We start from the raw sequence: 22,368 nt of genomic DNA, 5'->3' as shown, positions 1-22,368 counted from the left end.
TAAAATGGAAGATTTCACATTTGACATGATCAGGTAGGTGGTTAGTAGTCTCTGGAATCAGAAATACAATTCACACCCCAGCTCTAGCACTTACTGTAAGAATTTGGATAGGTTGGGGCTTCCCTGGTGGTGCAGTGGTTAAGAATCCACCTGCCAATGCAGGGGACACCAGTTCGAGCCCTGGTCCAGGAAGATCCCACATGCCGTGGAGCAACTAAGCCTGTGCGCCACAACTACTGAGCCTGCGCTCTAGAGCCCACGAGCCACAACTACTGAGCCCACATGCCACAACTATTGAGCCCGTGCGCCTAGAGCCTGTGCTCCACAACAAGAGAAGCCACTGCAATGAGAAGCCCTCAAACCGCAATGAAGAGGAGCCCCCGCTAGCTGCAACTAGAGAAAGTCTGCGTGCACCAACGAAGACCCAACACAGCCAAAAAAAAAAAAAACGAATTTGGATAGGTTGTATATAATTATAAGACCCAGTTCCTCATTTATAAAACTGAATACAATCTAACTTAGTGGGTTATTGTTAGGATTAAAGGAAATAATGTATATAAATTTGCTAAGCACAGGACCTGATACATAGTACATACTTAATAACTAGAAGCTTCTCAGATTATTGTTTCTATTTTACTATTCCCATAAACTACTCAAATTATTTCTTTAAACTGGTGTGGTGATGACTTCAAAGACAACTGGAAATAAGATTTATTGGCATGTCTTTATTACAGTGATGTACTAGAATTTATTTTATTATCATGATATAATACCAGATTTTATTGAATATTTTTAATACTATTATGTGATAGAGTAAAATGATGATCTTCAGAACGCTGTAATAAGAATGAAACAGTGACAATTTCCATGGGACAGAAAAGTGCCAGAGGTTATGAAAGAATTCTCAAAAGTGATAGAGAACCACTGGCATGAAGGAATTCTCAAAGGTGATAGAGAATAATGCTTGCTGTAGTTCACGGGTTGGCAAACTACAACCTACAGACCAAATTTGCCCCAATTACGTTACTGTACGCAAAGCTTTATTGGAATACTTCCATTTGTTTACATATTGTCTATGGCTGCTTGTGCATTACACCAGCAGAGCTGAGTAGTTCCGACAAAAACCACATGGCTGGCAAAGCCTAAAATATTTACTATATGACCTTACAAAGGGAGTCTGCTGTGCCCTGCTGTAGACTGTGGAAAGTACATTGAATTTTTTCCTAAACATGTATAAACCATTTTATACCAGATATATCTGCAGTTAAGACTTAAATTGAACTCATGGCTTAGGCTATTTATTCTGTTTAGCAGACGCCAAAATAATAGCAACTTGTATGTTTGAAAATATTAATATTTATCCAAAAGTGCCATTTGACAGCATTTTACAACCTGTACATAATAGTATGAATAGTTTTAAAAATAAATTTAATATTCTATATTTCTAAAATATAATATTTTAAAATATTTTCCTACAAGAGACTTAGAATATTTTTTCAGGAATTCTCACTCTTTCCCTCTATTACAGACACTAAAAACTTTTGAGGAAAAATCAATTTGGTGCTAGGAAGTCACAGGCAGGATATTTACCACTTTAAAGATTAGTAGCAGAAAAAAAAAGATTAGTAGTATGTACTATATATTTTATACAGAATTATTTGTTGCCAGTAATGTTGGAACTGCAAAACATACCCATTTCCTTATGGTCCTTTCATAAACAATGCTGATTCCTTTTGGAATTGTCTGGTAAAAGGAAACACTCTTATCAGAAAATGAAGCTAAAATCGTTAAGTTAGATTTGATGTTATTCTGCTATTTTTGTATGTTTCTGAATCAAGATTAGATAAACAACAGATGGGTTGCCTTGTGTGGCTGAAAGAATACAAATAATGTTTTTTTGTTTTCTGCACAAATAATTTTTTTTTAATTCTACAAATGGCTCTAATGTGAATTTGACAGTCTTAGCTAGGCTGCTTCTATTATGCTAACGCATTTATTTATATTTTGAAACACAGGTTCTAGTATCAAAATTCCTTGAGACATACAGCATTGGATTAGATGGATGAAAAGAGATGGAAAAAAAAATGAAGGGGCACTTTAGGAAAGGAAACATGTTTTTTTGAAAATCAATGTTTAAAGAAAAAAATGATGATTCTAGTACAGAATTTAAGAACAATCCTTTTTTAAACCTCAGGAATTATGTACTTGTAACAACAGAATACTGAAATTTTCCTTTGTGCAAGGCACTCTAGTAGGAGGTTTAAGTTTATTTTCTCATTTAATCTTCTCTGCCACCCATGAGGTAGATATTACTATATTTAACATATTATTTCCTACATTTTACACGAGGAAACTGAGGCTCAGAATGTTAGAGACAGGACTTTAAAGCCCATGTTTTTAACCAGTATTTTACATGTGAATGGTTTTCCAGAAATATCAACAAACTTTGAAACTTGTAAACTCTTTCATAAAATGCTTTGAGCCTCTTAGAAGCCCCTGAAATAAATAAAGGGAATTACTTATAAAGAAAACGAAAAACAAAAAAAAAACACTAAGTACCTGGAAAATTACTAATGTGTTATTTAAATAATACATAAAAATAAGTAAATAAATACATAAATAAATGATTAACACATAAGATGAAACATAGTCTAGGAATAAACTTTACTGATTTTAAACTGTAAAATATACATTATTCTGAAAACTCAAGCTATATTTCACAATTAATTCTTGATTCAGGCATTAAATATTACTTTCTCAAGTTTCATTTAATATGCATTTTTTAAATAGACTGTTCTTGAAAAAACAGTTGGTATAAAGTATTTTAAAATCCAAAGAGCAAATTTCTGTTTTCAGCAAGGACACTCATTTTAAATATTTTAAAATACTTTACACAAGCCCATTTTTCTTCAAATTATGGACTTAAATACATGCAATTTACATTAAACCCAACTGGTATTTTGAAACAATGTGATCAACTACCTCACAAGCTGATTTTTCAAATGTTTTAAAGTTTCAGTAATATAAGAAATGACTATAAAGCAACCTCACTGATTTTCAAGTGAATATATATTCAAATATTACATTCTCTAAGTCACCTGAGGAGGCTACCTCAAGTATAACATCATTGCTTAACACATTTTAAAAACTTCTCATTAGGAATTATCATCAGAACCTGCTAAGCATTCTTTTAGGTATGCTCAGTAACAGCAAATCTTGTTCAATTATGTATGGATATTACTTCAAATAGAAATTTAACATCTCTAATGCGCAATTCACAAGTCTATATAAGATTCCCCTAAAGTAAAATTCTGAATGAAAGTTAGTATTAAAATTCTAGTATTTGAGGGCTTCCCTGGTGGCGCAGTGGTTAAGAATCCGCCTGCCAATGCAGGAGACACGGGTTCAACCCCTGGCCCAGGAAGATTCCACATGCTGCGGAGCAACTAAGCCTGTGCACCACAACTACTGAGCCTGCACTCTAGAGCCCGCGAGCCACAACTACTGAGCCCACATGCCACAACTACGGAAGCCCACGCTCCTAGAGCCCGTGTTCTACAACAAGAGAAGCCACGACAATGAGAAGCCTGTGCACCTCAACGAAGAGTAGCTGCCGCTTGCCACAACTAGAGAAAGCCCGCGCACAGCAACGAAGACCCAATACAGCCAAAAATAAAAACAAATAAATAAATTAATTTATTTTTTTAAAAAAATTCTAGTATTTGAGTTCCACTTATATGAGGTACCCAGAGTAGTCAAATTCATAGAGACATAAAGTAGAATAATGGTTGCCAAAGGCGGGGAGGCAGGGAGGAATGGGGAGTTACTGATTAATGGGTGCAGAATTTCAGTTCAGAAAGATGAAACTTCTCTCTCCTTACTTCAAAGATACCATGACAGAGGGTTTTTACAGGAGGATATACCAGCCCTTTCAAAGAGCAGACAGACCCTATTTATTGTAAAAACTGTTTCAATGAATAGAAGAAAAAAACCTCATTTTATGAAGCTATTATAACCTTGACACCAAAAAGGAAAAGGACAGGGCAAGAAAGGAAAAATGATCACGATCTATCTCACTCATGAGTATAGATGGAAAAATCTTAAATAAAACATAAGAATTGGAAAGCAAGCAAGATACGAATTTGTCCTTACTTGAAGACAACAGGATTTCTACAAAGAATATCTAAGAGAACCGATATGCAGTTAGAACTAATAGAAGAGTGTAGCAGGGATGCTCAATATAAGGTCAATATGCAAAAATCAGTGGCATTCTTGTACACCAGCAATAACCAAATGAAAAGTGTAATACAGAAAAGACCTCATTCACAATTGCAACAAAAACTGTACGGTACCTATGAACAAATGAATGAATACATACATAAAGAAAGAAACTAAAAGATACTAAAACTCAGTATTACAAAGATAGCAATTTCTCCCAGATTCATTTAAAACCTAAAACAATTTCAATAAAAATCCAAACAGTGTTTTTCATGGATAAATTATTCTAAAATTCATATAGAAAAGTGCCAAGATGGTTAAAATAATTTTGAAGAAGAATAAGGTAGAGGAAATGTGGAATTGTTACAAGGTTATACAAACAGACCAGTGCACAAAAGAGAAAGCCTAAAAATGGAACTTGTATATTATAGCCGTTGCATTACAGTTCAGATGGGCTATTTGATAAATGGTACAAAAAGCATACTGCTTATTCATATGAAAAAATAAAATTATGTTACTCATAACATACATAAAAATAAATTTCAAGGGATTAGAGCTATGAATCAAAACATCAAATTTTAAAAACCGCTAGAAAAAATATGGCAGACCATTTTTATGACTTTGAGAGGCAGGGAAGGATTTCTTAAAACACAAAAGGCAAAGAAAACACAAAGTGAAAAGACAAGGTACAGAGCACAATAAGATACCTGCAATGCGGACAACTGACAAAGAATTAAAACAACAATGACAACAAAAGGCAAATAACCTAACAGAGCAATGGACAACAGTAACAAATAGGCAAATCACAGAAGAGAAACCCCAAATAGCCAATAAACATATGAAAACATACTGAACCTTATGAGGAATAAGGGAAATAAAAATCATGATAGACTTGAGATATTGTTTCAAAGGTTGGCAAAAACCTAAAAGCCTGAGAACACCAAGATGGGGAGAAATGGGGAATTCATACTCTATACTGGGAGTGTAAATTAAAATAACCACTTGAGTTGAAGATGCATATATGTTACAATTCCACAATTACACTTTTGGGTATACAGCCCACGGAAATTCTTGGTCATGTACAAGGAAGACAGGTATTACAACAGCAAAAACACTTGAAAACTATATGTCTGTCCATCAACAAAATAATGAGTGAACAAACAGCAGTATATTTATACATTAGATTACTGCAGTTAAAATGGACAAGTTAGTGGTACACATAGCGGCATGTATATTCTCAAAAACTTAAATATAGCATTTCCTAAAGTTTGGTATTGGATGGTTTAAAAAAACATTTATATATGTATGTATGTGTGTGTGTATACATAACAATAACAGCAGCAACAATAAATGAAAAAAATGAATAATAGAGCTAACATTTGAGCACTTATTATGTAGAAGGCACTCTTCTAGTGTTTGCATGTAGACTCCTAAATACAACCCTAGGAGACAAATTCTACTACTATTTGTATCTAATACGATTACTCTTTTATTACTATTAGATTCTATTACTCATTTTACAGATGAGGAACTGAAGTAGAGAGAGATGAAGTTGATCTAAGGTTATAAAACTAGTAAACAATGAGAGTTAGATATGAAGCAAGGATTCCTAACCCAGACTTTACAGCTTAATAACTATGCTACTGTTATTATACCATTCTCTATTCTTTTTAGGATGTTGGAAATCCAACATCAATTCTGTAAGTTGGAAATAAAAAACACTTTTAACCTATGACTATAAAGAGATGCATACACACAATCACACACGTTTTTGTGCAACTCAAACTGGTTCTAAAGATGCTAAAAGAATTCTAGGAATGTCTTGAAAATAGCAGCAGCCCAACTACTCTAATTTACTAATTCACATGTTTGAGGTTTGCTATGTTTCAGATCATTATTTCAGAGCCAAACATTATTTCTTCAATAGCCCTAAGACAATATATATTTGGAATCCTAGAAACCTTATATGGAGAAGCACACAATGTAATTCAACCATCTCTTTCTCTCTCGTTAGAGGCAAAATTTGATTACTTAGCTTCAGGTCTGAAACCTCACATTAAGAGTTTTTAATAAGTAATTCTGTCAAGAAGTGTAATACAATTTCAATTATTCATTTTTTCTGGTCTTTCAATTATAAGTTGGTTTTTTTAAAAGCCAGTAGCTAATATTTATACAATAAAAATATAATTTTGTATTGGACTATTTATACCACAGAATAAAAAAGAGGGAATTGGCATTCTCAGTCATCAAATATTTATGAGCATTGACTATGTGCTAATCACACACTCCTTGTCTGCAGTACCACTGTTACCATTTCTTAAAAATGTCTTTTTGGGGCTTCCCCGGTGGCACAGTGGTTAAGAATCTGCCTGCCAATGCAGGGGACACAGGTTCGATCCCTGGTCCGGGAAGATCCCACATGCCACAGAGCAACTAAGCCCATGCGCCACAACTACTGAGCTTGTGCTGTAGAGCCTACGAGCCACAACTACTGAGCCCACGTGCCACAACTACTGAAGTCCGCGTGTCTAGAGCCCGTGCTCTCCGTGACAAGAGAAGCCATGACAATGAGAAGCCCACGCACCACAACGAAGAGTGGCCCCCGCTCACCGCAACTAGAGAAAGCCCACGCACAGCAATGAAGACCCAACACAGCCAAAAATGAAAACAAATAAATAAATAAATTTATAAAAATAATATATGTATTTAAAAAAAATGTCTTTTCGAACTTCCCTGGTGGCACAGTGGTTAAGAATCTGCCCGACAATGCAGGGAACATGGGTTTGAACCCTGGTCCAGGGAGATCCTACATGCCATGGAGCAACTAAGCCCGTGCACCACAACTACTGAGCCTGCGGGTCTAGAGCCCGCAAGCCACAAGTACTGAGCCTGCGAGCCTAGAGCCCGTGCTCCGCAACAAGAGAAGCCACTGCAGTGAGAAGCCTGCACATCGCAACGAAGAGTAGCCCCCGCTCGCCATAACTAGAGAAAGCCCGCGTGCAGCAACAAAGACCCAACACAGCCAAAAATAAATAAATGAAATAAATAAATTTATTTTTAAAAAGTCTTTGCTTCTCAATCTACACATTCACATTCTCAATGCCATCATCTACTAACCTACAGAACATGCTTTCAAAAAATATGAAGAAGAAGTTCTTGCTTTCAAAGAGTTCACTGTCTAGTAGGGAAAAGAGACAAGTAAACAAAAGTTATCTATAACGCATAAGTACTTTAATAAAGGTATTTAAAAGGTATTAGAGAAACATAAGGGTTGGGGGAGATGAAAGGGTGGCTGGTGCACTTCGAGAACAGGGAAGCTGGAGCACAACGAACATGAGACACCAAGTGGAGGCAATTCTTTCAAGAAAACTTGTCTTAAAAGAAAGAAGACAGGGTAATAGCTAGGAGCATAGGTTCTAGAGAGGTTTTAAGATGAGAGAGAGAAACACTTAGCATCAATCCCTCTAAACTGCTTTCCTTGTTCCACTCCTCTCCTAGAACTAAATCCAAGCGGAGTGTGAACAAGTCACTTAGTAATTCTAAGCCTCAAATGAGATAGATGTTTAAGAACTCTAAATTATAGAGGGAACCTGAATAAATGATCTCTAAAGTCCTCTCTAGATCTAAAATTCTATGATTCTATGATTATCTGATCTCTTTAAACTCAAAGGTAGAACACTTCAGTATGCAAAAAAGAAAAACCAAGACTAATTAAGAGATGAACTTGTTTGTATAACTGTGTCCTTTTTTTGTTTTTTGCAAAACTGTTAAAACAATCCTTATTCTGAATATCAGTAAAATTTCCACAGAAAGACACTGCCTTTTAATCAACAACTTCCCCTCAAACCTGCAGACTTCTAAATAATCAACAAGCAACTATTTTGCGATAACAGAAGTAAAGTGCTTAAAAGCCCACAGCTTGGACTTGTAAAAGTCATCTTTTAAAAGGAAAATGTTTATAGAAACATGTGTATGACATTCTTACTACAATAAATTTGTTCATTATCTTCACTTTAAAATTTTAATGTACAGGTCGTTCATGAAGAGTTAAAAAAAACCAAAATAACAACAACAAAAAAAACAATCAGCTAAGATTAGCTCTTTTCACTGTCACATATTCTGAAATTTAGAACAAGGTTTCCCTTACCTGATATGGACATGGAATGTGATATTCTCTGCAGCGTTCTTGTATCCATGTTGTTTCCCAGATGCCACGGTAAGCTTGCTCATAAAAGTAGCATCCAATTACAACCAAGAGTGGTACAAGATAAAGAATGCTGAAAACACCAATCCGGATCATAAACTTCACCAGTTTATCTTGGTTCTCCTTTTCTAATGGAATCTCAATTCGAACTCTGTTTAGGGATATGATGCCAGCTAAGAGAAGTGAAACCCCAACTACCACATACAGGCAGAGGGGTGCAAGAACAAAATACCTCAGTGAATCAACATCGTAGAGGCCAACAAAACACACGCCACTGATATTGTCACCTTCAATTTTATTCATCGCTAAAAGGATGATAGTTAGAGTTCCAGGGATGCCCCACGCGCTGGCGTGAAATAGCAATGCCTTCTTCTCAATAGCTTCACTACCCCACTTTGGCACAGCTGCCAAGAACCAAGTGATGGTAAGAATTACCCACCAAACGCTACCAGCCATAGTAAAAAAATAGAGTACCATAAAAAGCATGGTACAGGCTTTATTATGAGATCCTTGGGTCACTGTGGAAGCCTTATACTGTGCAGGGCTAGATGCATTGCAGGCTACTCGGTCCTCAAGCAAAAACCCAATAAAGAAAATTAACGATACCATCATGTAGCAGACTGCATAAAATATAATAGGTCTTTCAGGATAACGGAATCTTGTGACATCAATCAAAAAAGTTAAAAAAGTAAATAATGTGGCAGAGAGGCAAATGATTGAAATCAATCCTATGAAATATCGAGCAAATGAAAGTTCTTCTCTCCTAAAGTACATATTTGGACAAGGAGGTGAACAATCACGCACGTGCAAAAAAGAATAGCCAAGATCAGGATCAATTTTCAACTCTCGGGGACACCAAAAACCATAGTCCCTCTGCACTGCCACTGGGGCTCCTTCAGTAGGATCTCCAGCTAAATTCAGATCCACAAGTCGAGGATACGGCTCATCACAATCTGGGAACCTAAAAATACAAGATGAGAACCATTTTTACTTATTGGGAACCTAATGATTTGGATTTCCAAATTTAGCACCTGTGGTTTGTTCTTATGTCCTTGGAGCACATTACAATTAAGTGGAAGAAATAATGCAAATGGTGATATTTTGTTTGCGGGTCATAAAACTAGATTTTCCACAGCTGACCAAAAAAAAGAAAAATTTATACTTAATTTTGTTTTGGCTTCAAAAAGATTACTCTTTATTAAAGTAATCAGGCATAGCCATCAATAAGTAGTGTATTTATATACTATTCATTTAGGACACACAGTTTACAGTAAGATTTCAAAATATAAATTAAAAAAATATATATATATAATAAATATACATTAAAAAAAAAGCTCCAACAGAATAGTAGCTAAAAGTTACTTCTTTCTAAAGTTTAATTACAATATAGTCCTCAATTTACCCTAGACTCAAATAGAACTTTCTTAAAAATAAGAGTTAAAAATCTTCCCTAATTGCATGGCCCAAAGTGTTTTGAGTTAGATTAGCACTAAAAATCCTTACAAGTGGCTTAGTTTTAGATCTTTTCCTCCCATTTTAAATTCACTCTCTGCTTACCATATTGGTTAATTAAAGTCCTCCTAAGGTCTCTAATGTCAACTAGTTCTTTCCTCCTATTACTAATGTCTCTCCAATCCACTGCATTCTCTATTCCAGTTATTCTCAAACACTGACGTGCATGAGAAAAACTTAAGGTCATTTTCAAATACAAATTCTTGGTCCTCACCACCTCAAATACTATTTCAGTATGCCTGTGTTAGGGCCAAAGAAATCTGCATTTTGACAATTTTCCAGACTTGGGAAAGCGTCATAACCATAGTACAGAAAAAACAGGGCTGTGCTGCAGACATACACTATTGAGAGTACTAGTCTCATGAACTTCCTGCATCTTCAATTTTCTTGCCAGCATCAGTTTCTAAGCCTTCAGACTCCCACCAACTAGATATTTAGCAGTTATATGCATCAAATAGTTTCTAAGAAACTATCACTGATATTAAGTTTGCCATATATATGTATAACCTTACACTGAAGCTGATTAATCTTTTATTTTCTAATACAAACCATTTTCTTCACAGGGCTTGGATTATAAAGCCAAATGACAGAAATTTATTGCATGCAGGCATTTACTGGAATTCTACAGTATGCCAGGGCTTTAACAGAAAAAGACCCAAAAAACCAGGATCTCCATCCTTGAGTCCAAAAGGAGGCAAAAACTTGTAAACACAACACAAAATACAGCAGTGTGATATATGAAGCAATCAAAACCTATATAAAATATATAAATGATATAAGGAAGGATTAATTATTTCAGGGGAAGAGGTTATGAAAGACTTCATAGAGTAAGTCCCTCAACACAGGATCTCTGAATCAGTATTTGCCAGTATTGGCAGTATGGCAATCAGTATTCTAAGCAAGAAATGGGAACAAAGGCACGGAGGTTTGAACAGGGTGTGTTTAGCATTGCTGGGGCATGAAGAGTGCATGAATTGTGACAGGACATAAGGTTTGGAGAGGTAAGCACATTCCAGAAATATATGTGCATGTGTGTGTATGTATGTATGTATGTATAAACATTGATATAAATGTATCAATGGCTGTATCTGTATATCCAACTGCCAATTCACCATATACACACCCCTCACTCTTTAACCTTCCCAAAACCAAACTCTTGATTTCCACTCCTTAGTTTCTCCATTTCCACAAATGGTAATCCCATTCTTCTAGTTGCTCAGGCCAAAAACCTTAGGGTCCTCCTTGAAATCCCTTCTCCCTCATATCCACCTCACAACCTACCAGCACTTCCTGTCATTCTACTTTGCGATGTATCCAGAATCTGACCACTTTCCATTTCCTCTACTGCGGCCACCCAGTCTGAGCCATTAGTACCTCATCCCTGGACTTCTGGAGTGGCTTCCAGTTTATCTCCATCTCCACACAAGAGCCAGAGTGATCCTTTAAAGACATGCCACTCCTGTGTTCATGATCATGTCTCTTCTGCTCAAAATCCTCTAATGGCTTCCCTTCTCACTCAGTCAAATCCAAATTCCTTAAGAGAGCTCTAAAGACCCACCCCCAGTCCTTTTCTGATCTTATTTCCTTCCCTTCTCCCTTACTCAACTTGGCTCCAGCCTCTTTGCTGTCCTGTGAATATACCAGCATGCTTCCACTTCACAGCCTTTGCACTTGTTGCTCTGCTTCTTCTGCCTGGACTGTTCTTCCCTAGATATCTATATAATCTGTTCTCTCATTTCATTCAGATTCCTGTCCCACTGCCTCCTTATTAAAAAGGACTTCCTCATAGAAAATAGAGTCCTTCTGCTTCCCCATATTGTATCACTATCACCTAACTCTATTCTTTCTTATTAGCATTCATTATCATCTGACATTATCTATTTATTTATCTCCTACCACTACCACCACAACTAGAATTTTAGCTCCATAAGAACAGAGACTACGTTTTGTTCACTACTCACCTTCACTATCTACAATAGTGTCTAGCACACAGAACACATCCAATTAATATTTACTGAATTGATGATAAATTGAATACATTTATCATATAGCCCTCATATAGTTGAATAAATATTCATATAGCCCTCACCCAAGTAATTAGAAAGATGACTAGAAGGAGTGTGGAAGACACTTGAGCTGGGCAAAAATGAGAGCAGAGATATCAGTTGAGCCATAACTAAAACCAGGTAAGGCAGTGAGAATGAAACAGCTATGAAATTATTTAGATAAAAGCAACAGAATTTATAACTGACTGGATGTGGGAGCTTAGGTCAATGAAGGAGGACTATGCCTTCCAGGAATAAAAAAATGAGCAAGGAGTAAAATCAATTTTAGACATGTTAAAATTGAGGTATTTGAGACAAATTCAGGTTACCAATGGCCGCTGGATATGCAGATTTGGAATTTAGCAGAAAGATGCCAAGGCTACAGATTTAGATTTAGGAGCCATCAGCATATGAATAAGAACTAAAATCAGTGAGATGGGATTATCCAGGGAAAGCATGCAGAATCAAAAAAAATAGGAACAGAACTCTAAGAAACACCAGAAAGAGGAAGAGGATGCAAGAAAAGAAATTGAGAAGGACTGGTCTGAGATGTAGCAGACCACAACAGTTCGCACAAAATGGCCTAACGGATTTTCAGGAAAGGAGGACAGGCTAAGGTTGAGAGGAATAAGGGTCAAATACAGAATAAAGGTGAAATATGGGTTTGAAATGAGTGACATAGATTTGGCATAAGTGCTGAGGAGAATGAACAGAAATTTTCCTGTTGACCAAATTGGAAACTGACGAAAGACAAAGAGCAAATAGAGTTGCTATGGTTTAAAATGTCTATCAATAGGAGAATGGATAAGCAAAATACAGTATATTTATACAATGGAAGACTACTCAGCAAGAAAAAGCACTACTGATGAACACAAAAACATTAATGAGTCTTGAAAATAGAGCAAAGAAGGGCAATCTCAACCTGAGCAAAAGAAGAGTTACACAACAAGTACATATTGTATGACTCCATTTGTATGAAGTTCTAGAATAGACAAAGTAATTATTGATACTTTGGAAGGATGTTAAACATCCTTCCAGAGGATGTTCCTTCCAGAGTTCCTTCCAGAGGATGGTATAGACAAGGACTGACCAGCAAGGAGCATGAGAGCATGAGGTAATGGGAATGATGATGTTCTACATCTTTCTGAGGATTTGGCTTACTCAGGTGCAGGCACTTGTCAAAACTCAGATATCTTTAGATTTGTGCATTTCCTTGTAAAGTTTTAAACTGAAAGAAAAAACTGTAGACAAATGTTGAATTCTAGTTAGTGAAAGATCTGATAAAATATTTGTGAGGGCAATAACTGTTGTCTCTAATTTACTTTGAAATACACACAAAGAATAAGGTAGATTAATGGATCAATAGAGGGATGGACAAATGTGAAAAGCAAACATAATAAAACAATGGTAGAAATCTGGGTGATAGTTAAAAAAAAAAGTTGCTATGGTTTAAATCATTAAATATGCAGCATAATTTATTTGTAAGAAATTAGTTGAGCTGGAGATCTGAACAAGTACAGTGGAAGGAATGAGTTGAAACTGCTAGCAAGAGTATTATTTTATGTGATGGACCACAAAGCTTAACCTAAGTAAGAAAATAAATAAGATCAAGAAGGGAGCTATTAGGAGAGGGGGGGGAAAAAAACCCAAAAGTCTGGGGGTGTCCATGAAGTTGAAAAACAGGTACAGTAGGAACAAGGATATGAGAGATGTGGAAGAATGAAAGATTATGAAAGATCTGTTTGCCAGAATTTAAGATTTAAGAGTTAGACAATCCCAGGCAATACTGAGGACATAAAACAGATTTAACCCTATCAAAACAAACAAAGATAGATCATAATGACACTTCTATACTTGTATATAACCTATTAAAATAAAAAGACCACTAAACAATAGGAGTTAGATACAAAAAACATAAAATAGGGTTCCTGCCCAGGTAATTCATAACTGTTGTTATAAATACCAAGAAATTTACAAACTTCTGAAAGAGGGACTATAAATATTACCAGGTTTTGGGAGAAAGTGGATGAATGGTTTGATGGGGCTAGATAAGAGAGTATGTTAAATAGGTGGGAAATAGAGGAGACAAATATGAGAAAGCCATAATGCCAGTGAACTGACTACAAGTAACTAATACATGTTTTATTAAGTTCTTCCATCCGTCAAATGAGAGTAACAACACCTGCCTTTCACCTGTCTCCAAGGGCTACTGTCATATGATAAACAAATTAATTTTAAACATGAAGGAGAAAAAAGTGTTCTGTGCAGCACTGCCCATAATAGCAAAAACCTGGAAGTAACTTAAATGACCATCAGTAGGAGATGGCTAAATAACTATAGGATGGTAATACAATTGGCCATTATATAGCAATTAAGAGGAATGAACCAGAGTTACAGATATAAACACAGATACATGTAAAAAAAATTTAATGTTGTTTATGGATATGTATATATGTAGTAAGAGTATAAAAACAAAGATAGGAATGATCAACAAAAAATTCAACATAATGATTATCTCATCTCTGGGGAGAAAAGGAGGAAATGAAATCAAGATGGGTACTAAGAAAGGAACCTTCAACTCTACCTGTATTGTTTTATTTCTTAAAAAAAGAAATCTGGGGACTTCCCTGGCAGTCCAGTGGTTAGGACTTGGTGCTCTCACTGACAGGGCCCTGGGTTCAATCTCTGGTTGGGGAACTAAGATCCCAAAAGCCATGTGGCACAGCCAAAAAAAAAAAAAAAAAAGAAAAGAAAATCTGAAGCAAACATTGCAAAAAATTAAGATTGGACAAAGCTAGGTAATAAGAGTTATATAAGTGTTCATCTAATTCTTTATCCTTGAAACATTAAGAATACAAAAGGCACAACATTATTATATAAGAAATGCAGTATTACTACTGTATATGTTATTGCTAATAATAATGTTCTCTCGTACAAATCTATAACACTGTCTGGTAAATATCCTCAAACCTTTAGGAAATGCTTACAATCTATATATTGGAAGTGATTTGAAAAGTATCTGACATTTTCTGGGTCTGGGTATGTTAATACATGACAAAAATGGAACTGACAGGACTACTGTATTCATTAACACATTTAAATCATAAAGATATTTGAGTCCCATTAAAATCATTAAACATATTTAATAATGAGGTAACAAACGATTATGTTCTCTATATTTTCTAATTTTTTAATAAATGGCATTACTTTTATAACCAGAAAAAATCTGTAAGGGAGAGAAATCAACAATCAATATCTTGATTATGTTTTTCTTAATTTGATTATTTAAAAAATTTCACAGAACGTTTTTCTTTTCCCACCTTTTTCATTTAGTGCTTCCAAATTCCTAAGGAAATGAACAGCTCTGAGGCCATGAAACTGCTGTTCACAATTATGACTAATATACACACTTCAAAAAAGTTCTTAAAAACTGATGAACTAGAAGACAAATAATTTTAAATATACTGCAACATAACTAATGGTCCATGAAAATCTATGATTTTCGCACCTACTGCATTCCATATCTTCAGGCCAAGGAACACCAAACATCTCCATGAGCTTCGAACACTCACTGTAAGCCCGCTGACAGAGCCTACGGCAGGGAAGTGTGACACGTCCGTATTCCATACAAATAGGAGCGTAGAGTGCACAAAGAAATGGCCGGAAATCCCGAGAACAATCCAAATTCACCATAGGGTGGAATGGCTAGGAGAAAGTTAAAATCAAATCATTAGATAAAGAGTTGCATACAAGTTAAAGTTTTCTACATATAATACGGCAATATTCTTTTTTTTTTAAATCTGTTTTAAAAGATTTCTGAAGGCAATTAAAATTTTCTAAAGGGGAGTTTTTGTTTTTTTCAACAAAACCCTCTTAGCCCTATCCCTGGAGATTCTGATTTGGTTAAGTATGAGGTGTATCCCAGAATCTACACGTATATCTTAATTGTTACAGGTGATATTAACGAAAAGGCCTGGCTGAGAACCACTAACAACAATATGATCCATTTTACATAGAAAAATCCACAAAAGATATGTGTCAAACGCTCAGAAGTGTGATTAGTGCTTGGTGATGGGATTACAAGAGATTTAAATTTTCTTCTTTTTATGTATTTCAATTTCTATATTTTCTTCAATTAACGTGTATCAATAGGAGAGAGAGGACAAGAAGTGAAAGGAAAGGGTGGGGGAGGAAGAGAAGTAGTTATACACAGTAGTACATATTTTGAGGGTGGGAGGTAGGGAAGAGATCTCACTTTGGTCTTACATTTTCTTTTTCTTTTTACATTAAAAAATTTTTTTAAAAAAAATGGAGTTCTTTCAACTCTGAAATCACATGATGTAAACAGAGCTCACAATGTTAAGCTGATATTAAGGAAACAAAAAGAAAAAACAGTGGCCCCAAACATAAAACCATACTAAAATCATCATTATAACCATAGGAATAGATCAGTTATCCCAAGAAATGTGCATTTGGGCTTTTGACTACCAAATATTTTTTCCACTTGTTTATATAACAGTTTCAGAGTCACTGCTGATTTTGAACTGATAACAGATGTTCTCACCACCAGGCCTTTCCATTAAGACTCAATCAACTTATTTCTACATCGATATAAAACATTTTCCAGAGTCCTTCTATACACAACACAGTCAGAAAACCAAGTCTCTTAAAGAAACTGGTGTCAAAGAAGTTAACTATAATGGATGTGATAACTGATATATAACAATAAACTATATGTGACTATCACTTCCAAGTATGAAGAGATAATTTGTGTTAAATCAATGTTTCCATCAAGAACAACTTCAAAATACAAGAAAGAAAGTTTTAAAAATACCTATTTAAAGTTATTAAAGAAGTAGTGAAGGAAAAGAACTAGAGAGACCAAGAATCTAGAGAGCTCGGAAGCATGGAGTGGTGCCCTGATAAGTGCAGCCACTTTTCCAAGGAGGTATCTGTTGAATCTGGGTATAAGGCAAGAGGCTGAGAATCAAGCTTTGCCTAGGCTGGTGCTAGAGAACCAAGAAACCAGCAGAGCTCTGGTAGTCTTGCAAGACTAGAGATAATACATGTACATGTGTAACTGAATCACTTTGCTATACACCTGAAACTAACACAACATTGTTAATCAACCATGCTCCAATTAAAAAAAAAAAAAAGACTACAGACAAAATCAGAAACAAAAGGAACAGATGGGTGAAAGGGGAAGTACCTAGAATTGGGCCTGACAAAGAGCCAGTTTTCCCTTCAAGATATTTGAAAATTCTGAAGCTACACAGGGAAGGAGGCTAGGAAGCTAAGAAGAAAGCCTCTGAAAAGCAGAGTGGAGATTTTGGAAGTTTTATCAGTATGAGGAAACGTGAATTAGAGGTTCAAGTCTTGCCAGGGGAAATGGGAAATGAACATACCACACTCTCAGCTGGAAGCCCCTGAGTGACTACACTTCAGTAGCAGGGGCAAATGACAGGGAGGCAGAGACCTATGAAAAATGAAACCCAGCCTCAACTCAGCTCAGTCCCTCACTGAATTAAGGTGATCAGCCCCCATTTACCTGCTAAGCAGAAGAATGGGTGAGCTTTCTCTGGAGTAATAATATAACATCATGTAGAACCTCACCAATATTTTGTAATGTCTACTACTCAATAAAAAATACCAGGCATTCCAAGAGACAGGACCATATGGCTGAAAAACAAAAGAAAAAATTACAGTGTTTTGGTAATCCCAGCTATTGGACTTAGTAGACAAGACTGTATATAAGAAATATGTTCAAGAAAATAAAAGATGAAGAATTCCAGAAAATTGGAATCTATCATAAGAGGAACCAAAGAGAAATTCTATAAGTGAAATACATAAATGCTGAAATTAAGAACTTATTAGATATGTCAGAAGATAGAACTGGCAGAATGGAAAACAAGGCAATAGGAAATATCCAAACAGAAGCACACAGATCAAAAAATACTAAAAAATACAGAAAAGAGCATAACAGACATGTAAAACACATGAAAAAAATCTAAAATATGCATAACTGGAACCTCAAAAGAGGAAAGAGGGAATGAGAAGAGGCAATATATAAAAAGATGATGGCCAAGGATTTGTCAAAACTGGTTAAAGACAACAACCCACAGATTCAAAAAGTTCTGCAAATCCCCAGAAGAATAAATACAATTAAAAAAACACACCTAAGCATATCTCATTTAAATTGCTGAAAACCAAAGAAAAACTTCTTAAAAGCAGCCAGTGGAAAAAAAGACACCTTACCTTCAACAGAACAACTGTTGTTGGACTTCTGAATACTATAAAACAATAGAATGACTTACTTAAAGAGCTGAGAGAAAACAACTGCTCACCATAATTCTACGGCCAGCAAAAACACCCTTTATAAGTGAAAGCAAAGTAAAGACATTTTCAGACAGACAAAAAACTGAGAAAACTAGTCACTAGCAAACCTGTACTAGAAGACAAAAGAAAAATAATCTAAGATGAAAATTCAAAAGGAATTAAAAGCAACAAAAGAGGTGAATATGTGGGAAAATATAAATAAATATTCTCTGTATAAACAAAAAATAATGGGGGCTTCCCTGGTGGCGCAGTGGTTAAGAATCCGCCTGCCAATGTAGGGGACATGGGTCCGAGCCCTGGCCCAGGAAGATCCCACATGCCGCGGAGCAACTAAGCCCATGCGCCACAACTACTGAGCCTGCGCTCTAGAGCCTGCAAGCCACAACTACTGAAGCCCGTGCACCTAGAACCCGTGCTCTGCAACAAGAGAAGCCACTGCAATGAGAAGCCCGCACATTGCAATGAGAAGCCCATGCACTGCAACGAAGAATGGTCCCTGCACACCGCAACTAGAGAAAGCCCGCGTGCAGCAACAAAGACCCAACACAGCCAAAAATAAATAAATAAATAAATAAAATTTTTAAAAAACCCTATGCAGAGACAAAAATATGAAAAGTTTAAAAAAACAAACAAAAATAATGTCTTAAAATACATACAAAATACATGTAAATTAATATGTGTAATAAAATGATAAAGATGGGGGTCAGAGGAACACTAATGGGAGAGTGATCAAAGTTATTATTTTACTAGAATATTATAAGTCAAGGGTACATATAATTTCTAGGGTAAGCAATAAAAGAATGCACAACTAACAAGGTAATAAAGAGAGAAATAGAATAATACAAAAGAAGTCAAGATAGGAGAGAAAAAAGAATGCAAAACAGTTTGGAAAAATTGAAATCAAGTAATAAGACAGTAGATATTAACCCAAGTACATCACTAATTGCATTATATATAAATGGCCTAAAGACTATGTAAAAGAGTAAGGTTGTTGGACTAGGTACAAATAAAAACAAAACAAAACAAAAAAACCCTATGCCATTTACAAAGACACGTTTTTCAATATAAGGACAGAGGTAGATTAAAACTAAAAAGATGGCAAATAAACAATGAAAGAACCAACCGAAAACAAGACTACACTTTGATAAGGAGTGTTCCCAGAGATAAAGAAGGTCATTTCTTAAAGACAAAATAAAAGAATCAATTCACCACGACTAAAAAGTAAATCTAAACATGTATGTACCACTTAACACAGATTTAAATTATTTTAATAAAAAACATAAGTAAAAGGGGAAATACACAAATCCACAATCAGAGTAAGTTTGATACACTTCTCTCAATAAGAAGAGTGAGACAAAAATTCTATGAGAATACAGAAAATCTAAACAAGTCAATTACAAACTTGACCTAAACAACATATTTATAATCATGGCACCCAACAATGAGTGGAACCTATTTAACATACACATGGAATCTTTACCAAAACTGGCCATATTGTAAGTCCTAAAATAAGCCACAAAAAACTTCTTAGTACTAAAACCAGACTGTTCTATGACTAAAATGGAATTAAGGTAGATATCAATTACAAAAAGAACCCTAGAAAATCCCCAACTGTTTGGCTGTTTGGAAATTAGACAAAAAAACTTCTAAATAACCCATAATCAACAAAGGAAATCATAACTGAAATTTAAATTGTATATAATTATATACCATGTGTATTACATTTTAATGTTTATACATATATGTATAATCTACATATAGAATTAAGTAGTAAAGACAATAAATAAAATGTCAGCAAAAGCTATACTCAGAGGAAATTTATAACCTGATATGCATATGTCAGAAAATAAGAAAGCCTGAAAAACAATCAATGGTAAGCTCCATCTCAAGAAGCTGGAAAAAGAATGGCCAATCAAACCTAGAGAAAGTAGAAAAAAGGCAATAACAAGTAAAAGAGGAAAAAACCCACAAATTACCAATATCAGGAATGAAGGACAGAAAATTACTATAAATATAATGAGGATACTATAATAAATTCGACGTGTTAGGATGAAATGACCTAATTCCTTGGAAAAAGATCACAATTTACCAAAAATCATAAAAGAAAAAATATAAAATCTAGTTTTCTATCAACATTTATGAAGAAATTTAAGCCACCATTAGAAACTATCCCCCCAAAAAAACTCCAAGCCAAGACGGTTTCACTAGAAAAAATTTATCAAACGTTTAAGGAAGAAGTTACAGCAATTATATACAAACTCTTCCCCAAAAAAGGAAACTTTCTCAACTCACCTCACACCTCACAAAACCAGCATAATTTTTATAACAAAACCCAACAGGGACTATATAAGAAAGGAAAATCACATTTCATGACCATAGATGTAAAAATCATATCCCAAATTAGTAAATTAATCCAGAACAATATAAAAAAGAATAATATACCACACCAAATAAAGTTTTGTTCCAAGGATACAATGCTGGTTAACATTTGAAAAATCAGTTAATGCAATTAATGGCATTCACAGAAAAAGGGCGGGAAATCACACAATCTATTCAACAGAGGCAATAAAAGTATTTGATGAAATCCAACACCCATTTATTATGAAAACTCTTAACAGACTAAGAAGGGAATTTCCTCAATCCTATAGAAAGCATATACATCAAACCACAGCAAACCTCATACTTTGTAGTAAATGACTGAAAGCGTCCCCTGAGATCAAAGATGAGGCAAAAAGTACCTGTTATCACCACCCTATTAAACACTGTATTGGAGGTCCTCGCTAGGGCATCAAGAAGAAATAAAAGGTAAAGGATTAGAAGGAAAGAACTACAGAGAGCAGTTTTCCTGGGTTCCCTTACCCTGCTGTTCTCTACCCGGGAGCCCCTTCCTAATAACGTCTCTTGCTTTGTCAGGAGAAAAAAAAAAAAAGAAAGAAAGAAAGAAGAAATAAAAGGTATTTGAACTGGAAAGAAACTGTCATTATTCACAGATGACATGTGCTCCAGTTACCAAATTTGTATCTCTCAGTTCCAAACTCACCCTTCAACACATGCTCTGTGATAATGGATGGGATTCCTTTCACCATTTCTTCTTTACAGTGAGCATGATTTTAAACTTTCTCAATAGAGTGTTGGAGAAATACTGCAGGATGAAGGGGGCTTCTCTTGTTGGTTGGGGCTGCTACATAGTCGGCAGTGTAAATGTGAGGAAATCTATGCCCATGTGCCTAGAATGATCCTTCAGCAACCTCACAGTCCCAGCCCAGCCTAGTAAACACCTTCCTGTAGCCCCCCCAAAATAGACACTGTAGGCTCAAGGCCTCCTGCCTGCAGCAGTGCCCTGACTCTCTCTATTTACCCAATACTTGCCTATGCCCTGAAGGGTTGCATCCTGCTTGCCTGGTAACTGTGGACCAGCTCTGGCCCAAGCAACCCTGTGATGTTCTCTGCTACCTAGTGAGCTGTAAGTATATCTTGTACAACTAAGGTCTTAGCCTTGGGGTGGGGGCCCCTTCTAAGACTGTCCCTCAGCCCTAGAGAACCCTGTAGAGCTCTCTACATATCTTATAATTATTCTTCTTTAATAGTTTATTAATTCTTCATATTACACTTCCCTTGTTTAAATCACTGAGTGGTTCTGTCTCCTAATTGAACCAGACTAACAAAACATGGTTGTTACAAAGAAAATCTAAAGTAATCTATAAACCATCAAATAAATAAATTTAGAGTCACTGGATACAAAGTCAATATAGAAAAAAAAAATCAACTGTATTTCTACATTCCAGGAGTAAATATATTAAAAATAAACTTCAAAAAAAGCCAAAAGAAGAGGAAATTAAAAAACAATTCCATTTATAAGAGCATTAAAAAGAATAAATACTTAGGAATAAATTTAACCAATGTGATGCAAAACAGAAAACTACAAAATACTGTTGAAAGAAATCAAAGAAGACCTAATAAACATAAAAACTTCCCATATTCATGGATTGGAAGACTTAATGTTGTTAAAATGGCAATACTCCATAAACTGATCTACAGATTCAATGTAATCTC

General features: G+C 35.4%; 1 protein-coding gene across 1 annotated transcript in view; it reads right to left on the bottom strand.

Moving 5' to 3' along the window:
* FZD3 (frizzled class receptor 3) overlaps positions 1–22,368 on the bottom strand; it is a 94,605-nt gene that overhangs the window by 45,654 nt on the left and 26,583 nt on the right. The window contains exons 3-4 of the mRNA XM_061199461.1: positions 15,488–15,684; positions 8,366–9,383 (exon numbers count right to left, since the gene is read on the bottom strand). Coding sequence (XP_061055444.1) covers positions 8,366–9,383; positions 15,488–15,684 — 1,215 coding nt within the window. The remainder of the gene's footprint in view (positions 1–8,365; positions 9,384–15,487; positions 15,685–22,368) is intronic.

Source organism: Eubalaena glacialis, chromosome 9 (assembly GCF_028564815.1).
Source record: "Eubalaena glacialis isolate mEubGla1 chromosome 9, mEubGla1.1.hap2.+ XY, whole genome shotgun sequence".
Classification (NCBI taxonomy): domain Eukaryota; kingdom Metazoa; phylum Chordata; class Mammalia; order Artiodactyla; family Balaenidae; genus Eubalaena; species Eubalaena glacialis.
This window is presented reverse-complemented; position numbering and strand designations above follow the sequence as displayed.